General features: G+C 42.4%; 1 protein-coding gene across 2 annotated transcripts in view; it reads left to right on the plus strand.

Annotated features, from left to right (window-relative positions):
• Positions 1-10,031: 10,031 nt before the first annotated feature.
• STX18 (syntaxin 18) overlaps positions 10,032-20,836 on the plus strand; it is a 66,486-nt gene continuing 55,681 nt past the window's right edge. Inside the window, exon 1 of one of the 2 annotated variants that reach the window (XM_084516834.1) lies at positions 10,032-10,263. In XM_084516834.1, coding sequence (XP_084372960.1) covers positions 10,102-10,263 — 162 coding nt within the window. In that variant the 5' untranslated portion in view covers positions 10,032-10,101. The remainder of the gene's footprint in view (positions 10,264-20,836) is intronic. The other variant, XR_014692286.1, reaches the window with a different exon arrangement.

Raw genomic sequence — 20,836 nt, forward strand, 5'->3', positions numbered from 1 at the left:
TTTCCCATTAAAATTTGTTCCCAGCTTGTATTTATTGTAAGATTTGAATTGCTTGGTGTAGACCTTATCTACATCTCTTACATTTTCAACTGATCTTTAAGCTCATTTTGTTTCTTTTCTCATTCTTAAATTCCTATTCTTCCTACTGCCGTCGTTTCTCCAAGGAAAGGCTCTTCAGACAGCAATATAATAAACTATAGAATATACAAGTCTGCCAATGTTGCAGGGCTAACAACAGAGATACACACGATTCTTGTACATAGAATTACTCTGAGTATATACTGAACTATTTTTTTTTCAGGATTTCCCAAACCAGTAGTTTTGGAAGATCTGAATACATTTTTCATGCGTGAAATGTTTTCCTCAAAAATACATGTTATGGTTTTATGTGCATGCTACCCTTGGAGAACAAAACACATTTTCAAGGCACATAAAAATAATAGCTTGGGGTAGTGACAGTGCAAGCCTTCCTGTATTATCTTGCTAATATTTTAGTGACTGGTCTCAAAGTTCAATTCACCAAGGAAAATTAAAAGGTAATCCAGTTGTTTCATCATCTTTTACGATTATCCAAGCACAAGAGAGACAATGCCTGTTGTTATTGTATATTTATCATCATTAAACAAATCTTTTTTATTGCTCTCTCTTTTTGCCTGGTAGACAACATATTGCTTTGTTCCTAGATGTAGAGGCTGAGCTTTTTTTCAGCTTCTTAGATGAATGTTGACTGATATTGTTGAAAAACTAAGTAGGAACAGTGTGACTTTGTGAGTCTCTGCAGTAGCGTCATACAGAATTCAGTAGACTGAATTTCTTTGTGTAGGTGCCAGCTTTATTATTTTTCTACAGAGCTTCATAGCAGAAACCATACAGTTTGCAAGAATCTGTGAGGGTATGGAAAGTTCTCAAAGGAGGTAGGCCATATATTCCTCTATAAGAGTAAGGCTCCTATAGGTTTTGAACAAGCTAAAATCTCTACAGCAGAATTTAAGACAAAGAACACAGTGTCTCTATTGATTTTTTTTCCAAGCATAGGTGCTGGTTGTGGTAAATAATTGCCATAGGTACTATTGGCTTTATTTGTTCTAATTATGGCAGTCATAATGATCAGATTTAGGTGCCCAATTGTCATGACAGAGTGAGGTCCAGCTGCTCCCTTAGGGATGGGGAGCCAAGTGGACACCATGGCCTGCAGGGCAGGGCCTCACCAGCCTGTCCCACTGCTAGTGAGGGAGCAGGGTGGCCGGGGGATCCCCAGCCCAGGATATCAGACAACTTTCTGGGGACAGAGACAAACCAAGGCCAGGCTGGGATAGCATCCTTCATGGCCACTGTGGACTGATGGTCCTGGGGGGGTTGAAATAAGGTCTTGGGCCAGAGGCAGAATGGGGGAAGACCCTAGAGGTTTTGGGGCCATAAAAAAAAACGTGAATGGCATTCAGATCTTATATAGAAGTTAGGTTCCTAATTACCTTTGGGGAATCGAACCTATCTGGACCTGACCTTGGTTCTAGGTTTCTTTTTAGCTACCATTGTTTTGGACCCACTAACCAGGTACTGTCCAAGTTAGATGATAATCTGCTTAAAACACCAGGAATGTCCAGAGTTGTTACAGAAATACATTTGCTGTAGCTACTGCAGATGATGCATCAGTCAAGAAGCAGGAGTAATAATGACATCAATAAAACAGAGAGGGTCTGGTGGGAGATGTGGTGATTGGTGGCCGCCTTGGTCATAGCGACCATGAAGTGGTTGAGTTCAAAATTTATGGTGACAGAAGGAAAAGTGCCACCAAAACCTCATCCCTAGATATGGGGAAAGCGGACTTCAGGCTGCTCAGGGAACTAGTCAGTAAGGTCCCCTGGGAAACTGCTCTTGAAGGCCTCGATGTCCACCAGTGCTGGTCACTCTTTAAGCGATGCCTCCTAGAAGCACAAGATAAGGCAATTCCAAAATATCGCAAGTCAGGCAGGCGGGGCAGGAGGCCGGCATGGCTAACCAGGAATGTTCTAATGGAGATTAGGCGGAAACAGAGAGTGTTTCGCTACTGGAAGGAGGGCCAGGCGTCATGGAAAGAATACAGGGATGCTGTTCGTGTTTGTAGGGAGAAAGTTCGAGTGGCCAAAGCACAGCTAGAGTTGAAGCTGGCTGTGTCTGTGAGAGAAAATAAAAAGGGTTTTTTTAGATATGTAAATGGAAAAAGGAGAACTAAAGAAAACATAGGGCCGCTCCTTGATAGGGAAGGTCTCCTCACAGACGATGACGTAGGCAAAGCAGAGACACTTAACGCCTTCTTTGCCTCTGTCTTCAATGCCGATGATGGGCTTCGGGACCCAGGGTGCCCTGAGCTGGAGGACCGGGACGGTGGGGATGACAAACTCCCAACTGACCCTGAACGTGTGCGGGATTTGCTACTCCACCTGGATCCCTACAAGTCCATGGGTCCGGATGGGATTCATCCCCGGGTGCTGAAAGAGCTGGCGGATGTCATCGCGGAACCTCTATCAATTATTTTTCAACGATCCTGGGAATTTGGAGAGGTCCCGGTAGACTGGAAGCTGGCAAATGTTGTGCCAATTTTCAAGAAGGGTCAGAAAGAAGACCCTAGCAATTACAGGCCTGTCAGTCTCACGTCAGTGCCTGGTAAAATCATGGAGAAGTTGGTTCTCGGACTTATTGAGGCGCACCTGGGGGACAAAGCAGTCATTGGTCCCAGCCAGCATGGGTTTGTGAAGGGTAGGTCCTGCCTAACTAACCTGATTTCCTTTTATGATAAGATCACCCGTATGGTGGACCAAGGGAAACCAGCTGATGTGATTTTTTTGGACTTCAGCAAGGCTTTTGACACGGTTTCCCATAGGATCCTACTGGACAAAATGTCCACCATACAGCTAAATAAAAACATCATACGATGGGTGAGCAATTGGCTAACGGGCAGGGCCCAAAGGGTTATGGTAAATGGAGCTGCGTCAGGCTGGCGGGCGGTCACCAGTGGGGTCCCTCAAGGCTCCATTTTAGGGCCGGTACTTTTCAATATTTTTATAAACGATCTGGATGTAGGAATAGAGGGTATTTTGAGCAAGTTTGCTGATGACACCAAACTTGGAGGAGTTGTGGACTCAAATGAGGGCGTAAAGGCCTTGCAGAGGGATCTGGACAGGTTGGAGAGCTGGGCGATCACCAACCGCATGAAGTTCAATAAGAGCAAGTGCCGGGTCCTGCACCTGGGACGGGGAAACCCTGGCTGCATGTACAGACTGGGCGATGAGACGCTGGAGAGCAGCCTAGAAGAGAGGGATCTGGGGGTCGTGGTAGACAGCAAGTTGAATATGAGCCAGCAGTGTGCCCTGGCAGCCAGGAGGGCCAATCGTATCCTGGGGTGCATCAAGAACGGCATCGCTAGTAGGTCAAGGGAGGTGATTGTCCCGCTCTACTCTGCGCTGGTGCGGCCTCACCTCGAGTACTGTGTGCAGTTCTGGGCACCACAGTATAAAAAGGACATGAAACTGTTGGAAAGTGTCCAGAGGAGGGCTACGAAGATGGTGATAGGCCTGGAGGGGAAGACGTACGAGGAACGGCTGAGGTCACTGGGCCTGTTCAGCCTGGAGAAGAGGAGGCTGAGGGGAGACCTCATCGCAGTCTACAACTTCCTCGTAAGGGGTTGTCAAGAGGCAGGAGACCTTTTCTCCATTAACACTAGTGACAGGACCCGTGGGAACGGGGTTAAGTTGAGGCAGGGGAAATTTAGGCTGGACGTCAGGAGGGGGTTCTTCACAGAGAGGGTGGTTGCACACTGGAACAGGCTCCCCAGGGAAGTGGTCACTGCACCGAGCCTGTCTGAATTTAAGAAGAGATTGGACTGTGAACTTAGGCACATGGTCTGAACTTTTGGGTAGACCTGTGCGGTGTCGAGAGTTGGACTTGATGATCCTTAAGGGTCCCTTCCAACTCAGGATATTCTATGATTCTATGATTCTATGATTCTAAAACTTAATATACACTGTACTATAAAATCAAAACCTTTGGGGGATGAGAATGTGTTGTAAACTACAAGTTTACAACTTCGGTTGTGAGCACTGAACTGAGTATCTTCTGAAGTTGTCTACTTTGGAAAATAACATTTATTTAGGTGCATAGGTTAAGTATGGTAACATGTATCATGGGTGGTTCTGGGCAACTAGCTGCAGGTGGACCTGCTTGAGAAGGGAAGTTGGACCAGATGACCTCTAGAGGTCCCTTCCAACCTCAACCATTCTGTGATTCTGTGAAGTATACAACCCAATTTATTCTTTTTTATTGACACCTTGTCTATATATATATATTTTTTTATTATTATTATTTTTTTTTTTCTGGTGAAGACCTACAATTTTCTTCACTTAGAATTTAATCTGCTTTTTACATGCAAAGTTCAAAGGCAGTGACGATATTTTAATTTACATAAGGAAGAATTGGCCCTCCTGAGCATTCCTTCTGCATGCAAAAGCCAGCTCTTTTACCATCTCCATACTTCAAGCTTAATTGCATCAAGTGCATACATACATACACCTATCATTTGATGATGTAGTTTGGATAGAATATACTATGTTAGGAGTTAAATTACAACTAAAAAATGTTTTTTTATATATGATATCACTAAGAACTAAATATGCCTTTAAACAAGATGAAAATCGAGTTAACATTTTTTCCTGAATTTGTGTTGTTAGACATCATATATTCTGATATATTTTAAGAAAAAAGGTATACTTTCAGTACTGTTTGGTTATTTTTCTTTTTTTTTTTTTTTTTTGACTGTGTGAATTTTGATGTGATGGTCTAGTTTCAAAAGGAATAACAGAACCTTCATGTTACTGCCAATGGAATTGGTTTGGGGCAGTCAATATTTGTTTCCACAGACATTAAAACTCATGAATAACTCTGCAGTTCATATCCATTCTTTCCACAGAACTTTGCACCACTGTATACAGTCAGCATACTTTCTTTGTACAGGTTGTACTGTCTCCCAATCCTACTTTTAAACACCAAGAAAAGATTTCTTCACACATTCACAAATTTATTATATTTACTTTGATGTTAAGCCAATAAGCATGCATGCTATTGGCTTGAAAGTTTAAACAATCATCAAATACAGCTTCTCCCCTCTCGATTTGTCTCGATTACAGATGTGCACTGTAAGCAAATTGCCTTCCTTTTGATATCTTGTTTAGTTTGTAACACTGCCATCACATAAAGAAAGTTACTGTTTTTATGCCAGAAAAAATATGAAATGTATAAAATGGACAGCATAGAGTTTTCTATTGTCTGTGCCAAATTAGGACCCCTGTAACTGGAGTGCATTGTAAGGGATAGAGTTCAGGAACTTTATCCCATTCACCTCTCACACAGGCAGAACTTACCAACTGAGGAGTTACCTGTCTCTGAGTGGGGATGAAACCCACCAGCTCCTGTTTAATGGTTATATTAATTGATATCTACAGGGGAGCTTTGGCCTCCTTTCCACTGGTGGGAAAGGTTATTTTATTGCACATGGTATTTAAGCAGACACACACCAACATCTGATGATCAGCACACTGCAAATAAAACTATATTATTTCACAAACTCCTAATTCCTCCTGTTCCAGACATATGTCTGCTGAAGCACGACTGAGTGCACAGTGCATGCATTCCTACAGATTTACCTGTGTTGCTTATGGTGGCACTGTAGCCCTTTGTGTGTGTTTTGGAATTTTACTCCAACCTTAAAATCTTAAATTTCAAGGTTAGTGTTTTAGCAATTACAGGAAGCTCCAGCATATACTATTGAAACCTATCTGCTCCAAAGTAAGCTTTAAACTTTCAAAACAAGGTGGTTGTGGAAGTGCAAATAACTACTGAGAGATGCAGTTACTGTATACAGGAAGCTAGGATCAAGTTCAAATAAAAGCTCTGGGCACCACTTCTTAGCAACTGATTTGAAAGTAATTGAAATCTTCAAAGCTATCTATTTATCTCTACAGCAGAGGCCTGGGTATTATATACCTAATGAGTTAGACCATTTGAGCAACCTTCTTTCACATTGAAAAGGTGTTTTAACTTTTTCCTTTACCAGATTAACTGTTCAGTCCATTTCTGACAGATGAGATCAGCCATATGGAATTTTAATACTGTGTTTCTTTTAAAATGTGTCTCTGCTTATTTCCTTGTGCCTGAATAGTTTAAGAGCATTGAGGTTCACAACTGGTTGTGTAATTCTCCTATTTCTGTTTTGGGGTGGTTTTCAGTAACTACTGGTCACACACATACTGTTATTTGTGGACATAAAGCACAAATAAATAGATAAAAGTAGAAATAAAGACACAATCATGTTCCCAAAGAATTTTAAGCTAAGGTCCTGATCTGATAAAAGCTTTACGTGCTTAACTGTATGCGCCTTGTGTGTCTCCACTGACCTCAGTGGGAGTATTCACAGTAATCACTGTGGTTCGGTATGTGTATAAATCTTTGCAAAGTTGGGAGGTGAACTACAGTAAGTCTGTTAAAATTTAATGTACTGAAGTTTCTTTATTTTTTCATCTAAAAACATAGAGTGGTCCAGTTATTGTTAAGTACCTAAATTTCTTTAGAAAATGAGTAAACTATAACCTGGTATAGGCACTGGTAAGTTGTTTCTAAAACCTGGGAGGTAAGATGAAGTTCAAGATTTCAAAATAACATTCATATTCCTTTTAGTTTAAATGTGAAATAGCAACAACACTTAAATAGCAAAAATGTATAGATTCTTATCCAAAATCCACTTAAATGGGAATACGTCAAATGAGCATAAATGTTAATTTCATTAGATGTAAGAAGAAGCTCTATAGTGAAATATGCAGAAAAACAGAGAGGTTAATTTTGTCACCTACATTTTCAGGAACTTATTACTCTGGCCCAAGTTGTGAATGTCTTATTTCTACTGGCACAAAGTTACCTATGCAAGTGTCCATGAAGTAATGTGTTTATGGTGTGAGGCATAGTTACCCTACAGATGGCAGAATCACAGCATATGAAAACTGCTGTAACAGGTATCCATCATCAATGGCATGATGTTCAGCTAAGGAAAATGCCAGGTTCTGCAGCTGGGATGGAGTAATGTTGGATATAGATTCATAGGTACACAGGAAGGCATGTCCTGTGTGGAGCAGGGAGGACACTTGGGTTGTCTGGTCTGGAGAAAAGGTGTCTCAGAGGAGATGCCACTGCTGTCCACAGCTTCCTTGGAAGGGAAGGCAAGAGGGAGGTGCTGGTCTCTGCCCCCTGGTAACTGATGACAGAACAGGAGGCAACAGCAACAAGCTGCACCAGGGGAGGTCCGGACTGGAGGGTAAGAAACATTTATTTACTGTGAGGGTGGTCAAACACTGGAACAGGCTTCCTAGGGAGGTGGTGCATGCCTCATGACTGGAAGTGTTCAAGAGGCCTTTAGAGAATGCCCTCATTAAAATGCCTTCTCTTTTTGTTATCCCTGAAGAGGTCAGGCAGTTGGACTGGGTGATCTTTGTGGGTCCCTTCCATCTGAACTATATCTAGAAAAGGCAGAGGCATGTGGGTTGAGGTCCAATCAAATACTGCTGGCTTTCCTGTAGTGGAAACCCTTGTTTCCTTAGCTGTCCACTTGCTAATACCTTAAATATATTTAATGGTAAATCCAGCACCGAGGACAGTGACTTAACACCATATGTTTGCATAATTAGAAATACCTATCCATACCACAATAAAGCATGATTTAGAATAGAGCAATGGTAACAGAGTATGAATGGATCCTAATCACAATAGAACTATGAAGGAGCCTCTGTTGCTAAGATTGAAGTGAACTGACAAGCAAGGTAGTAATTATCAATGGAATAAAGTCTGATACTCCAGAACAGATATGAAAACTAGTTGGATTAAGCTTCAGAGGCAAGATTTTGAAATTTTCTTCTTTGGAGACTGTTTCAGAGAACTTGCTTTTGGTCAGTGAGAGCACAGTTAAAAACTACAGTGTCTGCTGGACCCCAAAGCATTATATGGCATATATACGTCACCACCACTGGTTATTTGGTCAGAAGTTTTACCTGCTGTGCCATACAATTTCCCTGCAACTAGCTTGTCTCCTGCACAGAACACGGTAATGAAATCGCCTCAACAGAAATCATAGCAAAGACTATTTCAAAAAGCTTTCTTCAGATTCAGTTAAATGACCAATAAGTGAGTATTCACAAGTGGCATTCCCCAGGAGACAGTGTTGGGGCCCATCTTCTTTAATATCTTTATTGATGATTTGGAGGAGGGAATTGAGTGCACCCTCAGTAAGTTTGCAGATGACACCAAACTGGGGGGAAGTGTTGATCTGCCGGAGGGTAGGAAGGCCCTGCAGAGGGACCTGGACAGGATGTGTCGATGGGCAGAGGTCAGTGGGATGGGGTTCAACATGGCTAGATGTTGGGTCCTGAAGTTTGGTCAGAAAAACCCCATGCAGTGCTACAGGCTTGGGGCAGAGTGGCGGGAAAGCTGTGCAGAGGAAAAGCATTTGGGGGTGTTGGTCAATGCTCACCTGAACAGCCAGCAGTGTGCCCAGCTGGCCAAGAAGGCCAAGAGCATCCTGGCTTGTATCAGGAATAGTGTAGCCAGCGGGAGCAGGGAGGTGGTCATCCTCCTACATTCTGCTCTGGTGAGGCTGCACGCCAAGTACTGTGTTCAGTTTTGGGGCCCTCAGTACAAGAAGGACATCGAGGTATTGGAACGTGTCCAGAGAAGGGCTACAAAGCTGGTGAAGGGCCTGGAGCACAAGTACTATGAGAAGCAGCTGAGGGAACTGGGGCTGTTTAGTCTGTAGAAGAGGAGGCTCAGGGGAGACCATATTGCTTTCTACAATTGCCTGAAAGGAAGGTGTAGGGAGCTGAGGGTCAGCCTCTTCTCACAGATAACTAGTCTTAGGACTAGAGGGAACAACCTCAAGTTGCACCAGGGGAGGTTTAGGTTGGAAATGAGGAGACATTTCTTCTCAGAAAGAACAGTCAGGCATTGGGATGGGTTGCCCAGGGAGGTGGTGGAGTCACTGTCCTTGGGGCGTTTAAGGAAAGGATGGACGTGGTGCTTAGAGAGACAGTCTAGTGGGTGATATTGGTGGTAGTTAGACCAAATGATCTTGGAGGTCTTTTCCAACTTTTATGATTGTATAATTCTATTATTGTAATTCCCTGTGCGGTATGTCCTGTCACCAGTGTGATACTGTCCCAGTGTTAGATGGCAGCAGGTCTCAGGAACCTTGACAATCAGCCTTCTGGCTGAAATTGTGTTCCAGGTTGCACACTCCAGGTGTAAGGAGCCTGTTCTATCTCTAGAGTTCAGAAATAAATAACCAATAATCAATATGGTTGTTTCCTCTGGAAACCTTTCACCTGCACTAATCCCCCATCCTGCTACAAACCTGCTAAAGCACATTAATCAGCTCTAATTAACCTGTTTTTCCGTGAGTAAGTTCCGAGGCTGAAAGCCTGGATGGCTCTGTATAACAGCACCACCTGGTGACACCTGCCATGCCACCAGAGCTTGTCGGCACAGACTCCGTAGTTTTACTGGAATTTAAGTTTTATTCCGCAAAGTTTTGCTATGTGATAGAACGTAGCAGTGCCGAAGCACTACAGCACTACCCCAACACTCCAGTACACACGCAGACACATGCTTCTTCCAGCTTCCCCGGGGTGAGCCCGTGAAGGCAGATCAGCACGGCAGCTCCCCAAATTCTGGGGAAGAGCTGGTCGAGCCCCAGGCTGCTGGCTGAGCCCCCTGAGCTGCTGGCTGAGCCCCTCAGGACGCCGAGAGCCGGAGCCGGGCGGCGAAGCCCGTCCCTGGCCGCGGCTGCACGCAGCCGAGGCCTCCCTCACACGGCCCGGCCTCCACGGCGGCCCAGGCCGGGGGATAAAACACCTCGCAGGGCCGGCGAGCTCAGCGGAGGGTCCCGGCAGCCAGCCCCGCGGCCAGCCCCACAGCCGGCCCCACCACGCTCCCTCACAGGCTTCGGGACCGGCCCCGGGGGCGGGCGGGCGGCGGAACGCGTGGCGCGGGGCCGCGTTGCGCGGGGAAGGCTGCGCGGCGGCACCGGCCGCCATGGCGGTGGACATCACCCTGCTCTTTAAGGCCAGCGTGAAAACGGTGAAAACCCGCAACAAGGCGCTGGGGGTGGCGGCCGGGGACAGCGCCAGGGATGAGCTGCTCAAGCGCGGCGCTGCCCGCTCCAAGAGCGACTTCACCGGCCGGGCACGAGAAGTGGTGAGTGCGGGGCGGAGGAAAAGGGGGGACGGCGACAGCGGCAGCAGCAGCCGGGTCCGGGCAACCCTCCCCGGGGAGCCGGGGCTCGGAGCCCCGAGTGCCCGCAGACCGCCCGCCTACCCCGGACGGATGTGGGCTGCGAGCCCGGCGGTGGGCTCGGAGCCCGCCCGTCGCCCCCGGGGGCTCCCCTTCCTGCCGGGGCGGCGCCGCCTTCCCCCCGGGGCGCTGCCCGCGGCGGCTGCCACGTAGGAGACGGCGCCCGGAGCCGAGGCGGCAGCGGGTGTTGGTGGCACAGGGCCGCCCGTTTTGTCGTCCTGCGTTTGTGCCCTCCGTCGTGCGGCTGTCAAGTGCCGGCTGGTGGTGAGCTGCAGGTGACAAGAGCACCGGGACGCCGCACGGCTTGGGAGAAGCGCTGAGAAATCGCAGGAGCGGCAGAGCAGTGATAGTGTCCGTCAGCAGTGCTGCAAAAGCAAAGTTGCTGCCTAACATCTGCCTCTGTACCGGGTGAAAGGGAGGGAGAAGAAAGTCTGGGATCAGAGCAGGGTTTGAAAAACACCTTTAGTAAGGCACTGGACTGTATTTTGTAAGGGGAGTAGAGTGCTGAGCGTGCTCTCTGAGCACAGCCTAACCGAAACGTGCAAGTTCAGGACTGAGCAAAGAGTGACAAGTAACCTTCAACCTAACATCTTCTGCCTTAGAAATAGTTGAGTTTCAAACACAAAGATTAATGTCAAATTTCTGTCTCCATTGCACTTTTCCAGTTTCCTAGACAAACCACTTAAAAGTTGATATATTTTGCAACGCTTGACACCAGCTGTTCTACAGTAGTTCAGTGGTTGCTTTGAGGCCTAAGCAGAGGGTGTCAAATGAGGTACCTGTTAATCGATCACGTAATTATTAACTGTCCATGAAAAGTTGATTCAAGTGACGTGTCAGCTGTGAGTTCTGTGCTAGGGATCAGTCTGCGGTGATAAGACCTATCTGTAAAGCTACATTCAAGATCTTCGTCCATAAAGTTTGCTTTTTTTTTTTTTTCCCCAGCTCACCCTCCCTGTTCCCCAGCTTCTGCTTTTAACTGAATTCTGTGGTGTTAGGTCAGACTTCTTCAATCTTACCTGAGAACAGGGCTACTTTTATGATCATACACAGTTTGTATGTGTAAATTCCTGGAATTCCAAGACAATTGAATTTTTGTCATGAGGCATCATGTTGGCATTTAACTGCATCATCACGGGTGCAAATTTTAAATCTACTCTTTAGAACACTCTCACTTGGACTGACGCTGGGAGCAGGTTGTTATCATCTAAGGGTCTAGCCAATGTTTGGACACCTTGTCGAAGCATTTCACACTCATGCTCTTCTCACTGTCCTGTGCTGTCTTGGCATGCTAGGTGTACGTCTTTTTCTTCCTGTCTTATTCTTCCTCTCCCCACTCCCCTCACAGCTACAATTTTCTTTTGGTCCCAGTCTTCTCTCTTAGCTCCTCATCATTTCTTAATTTCCTAAGGGCACTGCCCAGGCAACAGGAAAAAAAACACAAAGATGTGTCTGGAAGTATCTTGCTTAATTACATCAGTACCAAGTGAAGTAATTGGCTAGTGCCACCACCATGGATGAGCTGACCTATTAGTCTGATGGCGAGAATGGGTTTAATTATGGTACTAATGTAAACAATGGCTTTGGAGAAAAAAGCAAGGCTTTGCCAAAGCAGATACGAGCATGAATGCTGTGAATGTGTCAATAAACGAGTTGGAGTGAAATAGATCAGGCTCGTTCTGTTTCTGCTCCTGTAGCTCAGTTACATTGGTGGCAGCAGAGCCAGACACCTTCTGGACCAGAGAAGTCTTTATAACATTTCTTTTAGGCCTTCTTTAAGAAGGTCTGATTTAATGCGTGAACAAAACATAGAAACTGTGCCTAGAAAGAGTAAGCTTTGTAGTGAAATAAATGATTTCAGTTGTTTGCTTCAGTTAAATACAATTTGATTTGATTACACGTGTCAAAGCCTCTTTTCAAATACTGTCATAGCAATTTTTAATTTGCCTACCCATTAAAAATTGAGCTGCTTCTGCCAAAACCATGCAACTCACTTTGCAACTGTAATACTTGATAGATGCATTAATTCTTTAATACATTTCTATTTTAAAGACACACACAGCCAGTGAATTCTTCCCCTTGTACTTTTTTGTACTGTTCGTTTTTTAACTCAAGAAACATATCAAGCTGTTAGCTACTGTTGTCTTTAGAACTTGCCCTGGAGGATATCGATCAGAATACACAGGAAGGATAGCAATGGAGACCCTGAATAATTTACACTTGGGCAGTACTTTCATCGTGCCTTATTTGGCTGAGCAGTAGTTGAAGACCTCCGTTTGACATGCAGGTATAGAAGTGATGAAATATTTCTGTGGAGTCTGCACCCAGCCACACTCTTCCGTGCTACGGTTGGGGTGCCTTGCCTGACTTTGTGCAGGGTGGCAGCAGCACGGCCAAAGGATTGTGCAATGTTAGTTGTAGAGACTGCTGTTGCTGGTGATGTTAGACTTCAGATGAAACTGATCAGTTTAGTTAGGAGTGCTCTGCTAAATGAAAGAAGACTGATATGGCCACAAACTTCTAAAAACGTTTTCTTTGCCCCAGCACTGACCTATTTCTGGCTTTTTTGTGTATATAGGATTTTTTTCATCCGTCAGCTGCATTTTTCAAGCATTTGATTGTCTTACATGCAATGAAAAATGGCAGAAACTGTGTGTGTAGTGTGTGTTGTTGGAATCTCTGCCCGTTTGCCAATTACATATTGACTAGGACGAAGAGAAGAGCTGACTTCTATGATTTCCTTCAAGAAAACTATAATACAGTGATGAACTCTTCAGTGCTTGAAATTTATAGAAGACTGTTCGAATTTATATTGTGTGTATTAGTGCTTTTGGGCCAACTAAAACAAAAGCAACATTTTATTTTTCTGTCCTTAAACTTTAATTGTGACATAACTATTTAAAGTGCCGTATATGGAGATATTAAAGATTTTTAATCACACTTTTACATGCTCACACAGCGACTTCGTATCAGATTTGGCATCAAGCTGAGCTATTTGCTAAGTGATGGAAGAATTGTAAGGACAAGATGTATTAACATTTAAAAAAATAAATAAAATTGGGATTGAATTAAGCGTTGAATGACAAATTATCCAGAACAAATATAGCGTAGGCCCAGTTTATGTAACACTTGTTCACAGCTTTACTGTAGCCTTATACTTGTTATTTTGGGTATTTTAAATGACTGTCAGTTTTGGAAGGTGTTTGGCACTTGAACTTCTATTTTAGAGCAGTCTTGGGGAATCTTACTACTTAAGCCTTTCCTTTTCGCTTTTTATGGCAATGAAAGTTTTTGAGCTATTGGGAAGATCTGTCAAATATGCTTCCTAGTTATTTGAAAATATGGAAGGAATGAGAACTTTCAATCACTGATTACTGTTCAATATGTGTTACAGAAATGGAATCACGGCTGATACGGCCTATTAACAGACATAAAATTAATGGTCAAACAGAATTTCATGATAGGCTTGATTACAACCATAAATCACTTTTTGTTGTTGTTGTTCTAGGGAGATTATCTTCTTTAAGGTGTTTCTAAAAAGCCAAAAACCGAAGTGCTACAGCACAAATTCTTCAAAAGCAATACCAGACATTCTGAAAACATATCCTTGAGAATGGAAAATCTGAAAGGTTAAATGTTTCTAAGTCTTTAAATGCAAAATTTCAGAATGATCAAATGTCTGTGTTTGAAGCTGTTGAACACATAAGGATGCCAGATTCACAAGGCTACGACATCTGTTCTTCATATAACTTGTGTGTATGGATTCTATAGGATGATTAACTGATTTTTTTTTCTCTTAAATGGGTATGGTAGGCCAGCATTCACATCAAGAGTATGTTCAGTTGCTCTGTACATATATTTAATGAGGAGGAAAAATCCCCACATAAAACTTGTCTCCAGAACTAGTTCTTGTGAAAGCCAGAACAAATGACTTTGAATATAAATTTTGAGCAAACTTTTTAATTATGAGGTGGCCTGACTTTCATAGTATACTGTTCTGACTACAGATCAGCTCCAGTTGTTGGAGTTTGTTTTGTAGTTCTGTTGTTGGTTTTTGATGTTACTGATGTTACTAACATCGCTATTAGAAGAGGGGGAGAACTGATGTTTTGTCATTGGGCCCAAACATGGGATCTCGCTGCACATCTTTGCACAATCTGGCATTTAGAGCATCCTTGTAGGATGAAAGAAAGGAGCAGGCATGCTTGTATACGATGTTTACAGTTCCTGAACCTTTGCATGGCGTTAACTAAGGCTAAAAAAACATTAGAGAATGCCCAAACGAGGAGCTGGACTCCCAAACTGACTGTGTTGTACCACCTTGAATAGCACAACAGAATTATTGACACAGCACAGTTAAAAGTAAATGGTTTTAAACATAATTACCTTCTGATCCCTGGCAGGCTATTCCAAAATGTTTGAAGAGGGATCAAGACTAAAGTGCAGGACCCCATAACTCTGTAATGTGCCTGGTTAAAGTGCATAGGGACTGGGAGGTCTGAAGGATTTTCCATGACCTCCCATGGGTGTGTGCTGGCCTTGGTGCTCAGCCTCAGCCACCTGCAGCTGCTGTAGTAGTGACACTTCCAGAGGGGTATGGAGGGGAGAAGTAGGGATTGTATGCTGGTCTAAAAGTAAAATGTGTGCCAAAATGCCAGTGCTGGGCGTTAAGCTTCTCACTGGAATATGACAGTTACTGCATTGCCTGTTCCGAGTCAGCCTCGGGTCAGTAGTCACAAAGCATAGCGAATTACTTCTAAGTTTTTAAACAACCAAGAAATATTCAAAATACTAAAAAAGAGAGGAGAAAAAAAAAGGGGGGGGGGGTCTACTAGCCTGAGACAGAGCAACTAACACGCAGACAACCCCAACTTTATCACTACTTAATTTCAGTTTACATGTGAAAAAGGAGACTCGAGTGAAAATCTGGCCTGCTTTGTTCTCTTGCCAGGGAAACCAACATTTCAGTATTAATTGCTCTGATTTTTTTTTCAGTTATACACACACTTATAATAACCCAACAATATTGTATTTATCAAGACCACCTGCCAACTTCCAGTTAACTTCTTTATGTTAAGTATTTATATTCCTTTTCACTTGGAAATGCCAGTTAAAATAAAATAACCCGCTTGCTATATAGCTTTTTATAGGATGGGACGTGCGTTTGCCAGGTCTAGAATAGACCTGAATGGGACCTAATCCTGTAAACCTCTGTAGCTGAGATTGGTACCGTTAAAGTCCTTGACAGCACACAGCCAGCTAGCCAAAGACTGCGTGGCCATGGAGCGCATTATCCCGATGTACTTCAGTGGTTGACCCTAACCAATGCTCTGAGGGAGATGACCAGCAATGGTTAGGGTGATATGCTTAATTTGGGGGTTTTTTACACAAAGCAGACTGAAAATTTCTAACCTGCTTTACTCAGGTTAGTTTATATGATCGTTTTGGCTCTAACGCTTACATAAGAATAACTCCCGTGAGAGGATATTTGGATGCAAGGGAAATATATATTGCTTACGGTATAACCAATTACAGTCTTTATTGCAAATTAATGACTGTGCCAAAGTTTGGACAGCAAGTGATATTTCAGTTCACTTTTTAGCTTTTAATGAGAGGTAAGTTCTAATAAATTGGGCCCATAGCTGAGGTCATCGGAATTCCTTCTGACGTCTCCCTCGTGCCGTACCGAGCGGCCACTTTTCCCCTCAAAGTTCACCGGTGGGGCTGTGTTTTGTGCTCCAGGTTTTCTTCCCTCATTTGCTAGGCAGAAAACATAAGTCTTAAATTATGCATTTTCAGATGGGAAGATGCAGAACGCTGCTTTCTAATATTTCAGATTTATCTCTTCTTCCCTGCAAATGATGGTTAATGCTAGTTTCTTCTTATGAATGTTCATTGTTTTTACTTCTCATCCTTGTTTGAGAAGAAATTTAGCCTGAGAGGTGGAAGGCAAAGAAGTTGATAACTTTAATTATGGGGCTAGAAACATAAAAAGCAAATTAAGGAAACAGCAGAAGAAAGATTTTTTTTTTTTTTTTTTTTTAAACATTTTTGGAGAGGAACGAAATGCTGACCTTATTTTATGCAGTAGGATTAAATGCCAGATCACTAATGTTCCCCATGTGATGCTTCTGGTTTTAGCAAAACTTGCATCAGTAACAGTGGTGAGGATATAGGTCAGCCTTTGGGGAGGAGTTCTGAACTCTTATATTTTGGGAAGTTCTGAAATGTCTGTACAAATGTCTGTTGTCCTCTCCTCCCTTTGTTTGTTTGCTTTTAAGTTCATTCTTAACTCCATGGGAATTGTTTTCTGAATGTAGACTGAACAGCAGGGTTAAAAGCTGGCTTGGGAGACAGCTTTCCTTAGTTGCCCATTAGCTTTGTTTCAGTTAACTGGACCTCACGTGGTGATGAGGAGTCCAGGAGAACCCCAGTGCTGCAGTTCATGTTTTGAGGGCAAAGAGCCCCTTATCTTTGTCCTCTCCTGCCCTCCTTCCAGGGCCAACTTGCATGTGGGAAGTCCTTTCCTGGCTTGCAGTTGCTGGAGGAATTATTTGGTGTAGCTGGTCACTATGAACTCTCTTCAAGGTATGGTTGTCCACTGACACCTCCTGTGACTTGTTGATTTGTTGCCTTGCTAAAAATTAGGATAAACTCAATGGAAGTATGTTGTCCGTATGGAACTGGATGTTAAACCTCGGATTTCCTCTTGTTGCCCCCTTCCTTTCTCAAACATAGGTTATCTTTTGCATGACATCTAAAGAAAAATGGTGGTACAGGGACAGGGTGTCAGGTCTGTGGGATCCAGGAAGCTGGAGTGATAAAAGGGAATGATAACAAGGGCAGCAGGGAGTCAGCAGGCATAGCAAGAAGCAAATAGTCTGATACAGGTTAGAGAAGGGACAGTCAAACATGAGAGGACAGAAATATGGATGTTTGTAAAGTTACACAGAGAGGGACATTTCTTTTGTCTCAGAGTACTACTTCTGTTAATTTATAGTAAATCTAGACTCAGGCAAAACAGTTTTCTCCTCTGTGACAATTAGCTAACAGAATTTCTGAGCCATCACAGATACTAATTGCTTTGAGCTCTCAAATACATTGAAATAATAAAATGGGGAGGTGACTTAGGGTGCTATGCTTCATACTGTTGAAATAATAAAAAAGGATGTTTAAACCCTCTTAGGGAACAGGTATTTCAAAGCTTAAAGAGATTGCAACTTCAAACAAAACGAATTCATTGCCTTCAACTACTTGTACTGAGTCTCTTCTGGTTTTGCTAATTTGGGCATGTTTTGTCAAATTCCTTCTGATTTTTTGATAACGAGGGAATAACATTGTTTTAGTTGTTGTTCCTCCATAGATAAAATGATATAAATTACCAGTAAGAGACTTTGAAACTATATGCTCTGTCTTTGAAATGTCAGACCACTATGTATGAAAATATTGTTCAGGCTGGTAGATATTAAAGCCTGGTATGACAGTTTCCGTGAAAGCAATTAAAGGGTGAAAATTGGAGATACGAACTGTTGGCAACGGTTTGTGGGAAAAACTTTCTTTAATGTCTGAAATACTTCAGTTTAATATAACTGTTTAGAATTGTAAATTACGAATACTTTATTGAAAACATATTTCCTGTCTTCAGGGTGGTGTGGCAAAGCTTTTTGTCTGCCAAAAGTGACAATTTTTGGTGACAGGGTGCCAGCCTTGAGGTGTCTGCTTGCCTCTCTTTATCCTTCCATTCTGACTCTGTGTGTTCCTTTTTGGCTGAGAGCAGCGAGAGCGGTGGGTGTACGGCATCTGCTGAAGGTTAAATCTATTCCACTTCCGTAGGTATTGTCCAGCATTTGAAAGAAATAAACAAGACCCAGATAGTTAAATGTAACCCAAGTCCCTTTCAATCGTTGCTTTTCTACTATTAATAGATTGCCTGCTTGACATTTCTCAGCGGGTATTTCCTTTTTTGGTTGACTTTTAAACCGCTTTGAATGTGGACTTAATTTTACTGATTCTGAACTGAATATTTAATTTCTGCAGTACAAGCTGAGACTGACTGTTTCCTACTTTTCCATGTCTCTGTGGCATGGGAAGTGAGAAATAGGCTTCAGGTGAACATCAGCAGGGGTTCTGTGAGGACAGCTGAGATCCTGAAGTATTTCGCTGGTCCGGGATTGAAACTAAGAGGAGGGGTCTTGTTCTGTGACTTGTTAAAAATGTAGGTTGATTAGACTTCTAATGTGGAGCAATATTCTAATCAGATTTTTAATATGGTCATTCACTGATTATTTTTTAAATGGAAAAGCCTTGGGTGAAAATATGAAGTCCTCAAATGCTTAGTACAGGTGAAAGGTAGCAATATTTACTTTAGAAGACCAGAAATAACCACACTGCTGGATGTAGGGTCCTAAACAGTCTCCAGGCAAGAGGAGAGTTCATTAAAGGAGTAGGAAGACAGGGATGTTTGTAAGGAGAAGTGTACTTTTGGGGGTCTTCTGAGGAGTTCTGAAACTGCTGTATCAGCTGCTGTCTTTTTTCAGATTGACGTGGGTAAAGTACAGACACATTGTGGATTTTTTATTCTTGCCTATTTTCAGGTGGTTTGGATGTTCTCACAAAGCAGCAACAATTTCATATTCCCAGGCTTTTTCTTTCTCTTTGTGAAAAGAAAGCTGTAATTTCTTTAAGAGTTTTTGGCTGAGCTAATGCTCTTCCGTCCCACCCCCCCTCCCCTTAACTCCAGTTTAGCCTTTTAACTTGTGCTTTTTCCTGAAAAAAGAAGAAAAACATTGTGAGAGCTGCGGAGGAGCACACTGCTTAGTCTTGTGACACTTTATGTATAACACAAAGCATGCTATATCTGATATCTGTATTATTCATAACTTGTTCGCTCCTATTAAAAATAAATGGTGATAGCAAACTGACATGTGAAAGACAAACATGTAATGGTGATGAAAACGATTTAATGATTAGCGGAGAAACAAATATTTATTGAAAATAAAAACCATGTCTAAAGGCTCTAATGCCGACTTTTGGAAACATTACCATGTTGTGGTATTTGCAATACCGTGTGTCCTGTACAGTAGATATTGTTTAAAATTGCTTGGGAACTGGAGCTTGCAATTGTGAGCTTGGAATGTCCTGCAGATAATTAAGTTGTGGTCAGGCTTTAGAAAAATAAAAAGTTCTCGAACTATGATTTTATAAACATGCTACAATAACATTTCTTTATATTTAACAGTTTCTTATAGAAAGCTGATACTCTCACGAGGCATTCTCTAAAGGTAAAACATCAAGAAAGAAAAAATATTAAATTAAAACTTCACTTAGGATGTTGACAGTTAGCTTGTAATATTAAACAGATGTGCATGTTCTTGGGATATTCTCCGTTCAGAACTTTGTTGCATACCCATTTTTAAGTGACAGCTACAAATTTTTGAATAATGTAAAATTCCCCTTTCTTTAGCTGTCTTTGTATATATTTTTCCTAGGGTCAATCCAGCTTTCAGCTGGACAGTGTGATGCATACTGTAGTTTCTGCCATATTATACAAGGAGTGGGTTCTTTTATCTAGGCTTAAATTGAAGCACAGTTCATTCAACTCTGTTTAAATAAAATAAATCACAGCTATGAAAAGATCCTTTGGCCCGATATTACCCTTATATGTGTAAATGGGGTATTTATTGATTCTGGTCATGGTTATTGTAGGGCGTAGTTTGTCTGTTTGGCTCCTAGGAAGCACACAGGAGACAATACCAAAGTAGTGATACTTAAGCTTTTAAAAGATTAAAGTTTTTAATGAAATATGGAGGGAATTGCAAAATCAAGGCAGAGAGTGTAGCGCTCTTAAAATGACAAATTTTTGTGCTCACATCTGTTTTAAACATTTTCAGAACTAATACGTATATAACTAATATATAAATATATAAAACATAAATGTGTGTTTTTCAGCAAAGAGCTACAAAAATGATCTGGAGTCTGGAAAAATACTCTTTGTGGTGAGAAATTTCCTCCTTCTATTTTGTTAGGAGATGTAATCACAAGAGGAAAAAAAAGTCTGATTGTCTATGGATTGTACAGAAAACCAAAACCAAGATACACTGGAAAAAGTACGTTCTTGTGGTGTGGCTCAGCTGACCCTTGATTTGGGAGATTTTGCACCACTTGAAGGCTCCAAGTCAAGTGCACACATAGTAATATACATATGGTAGTCAACAAGTAATGCAGGAGTTAATACACGGGGTGGCTCAGGAATTCCTTTTTACATGTGGGACATTCCAATTCTTTGCTTTGGTAAGAAGCATACTGGTTTCCCAAATCCCAGACTACTGCTCCAGTGACCTATGACTCTGATCAGTCTGACCTTAGGCTGTGTGAATGTATGATTGTTCTGTCTTCTTTTTTATTTATAAATGAACTTACAGGAAACAATCTGTTAAAGTATTTCTAAAATAAAATAGTTGTGTTAGACTTGCCAGGG

The sequence above is a fragment of the Aythya ferina genome (assembly GCF_964211825.1).
Source record: "Aythya ferina genome assembly, chromosome: 4".
Taxonomy (NCBI): Eukaryota; Metazoa; Chordata; class Aves; order Anseriformes; family Anatidae; genus Aythya; species Aythya ferina.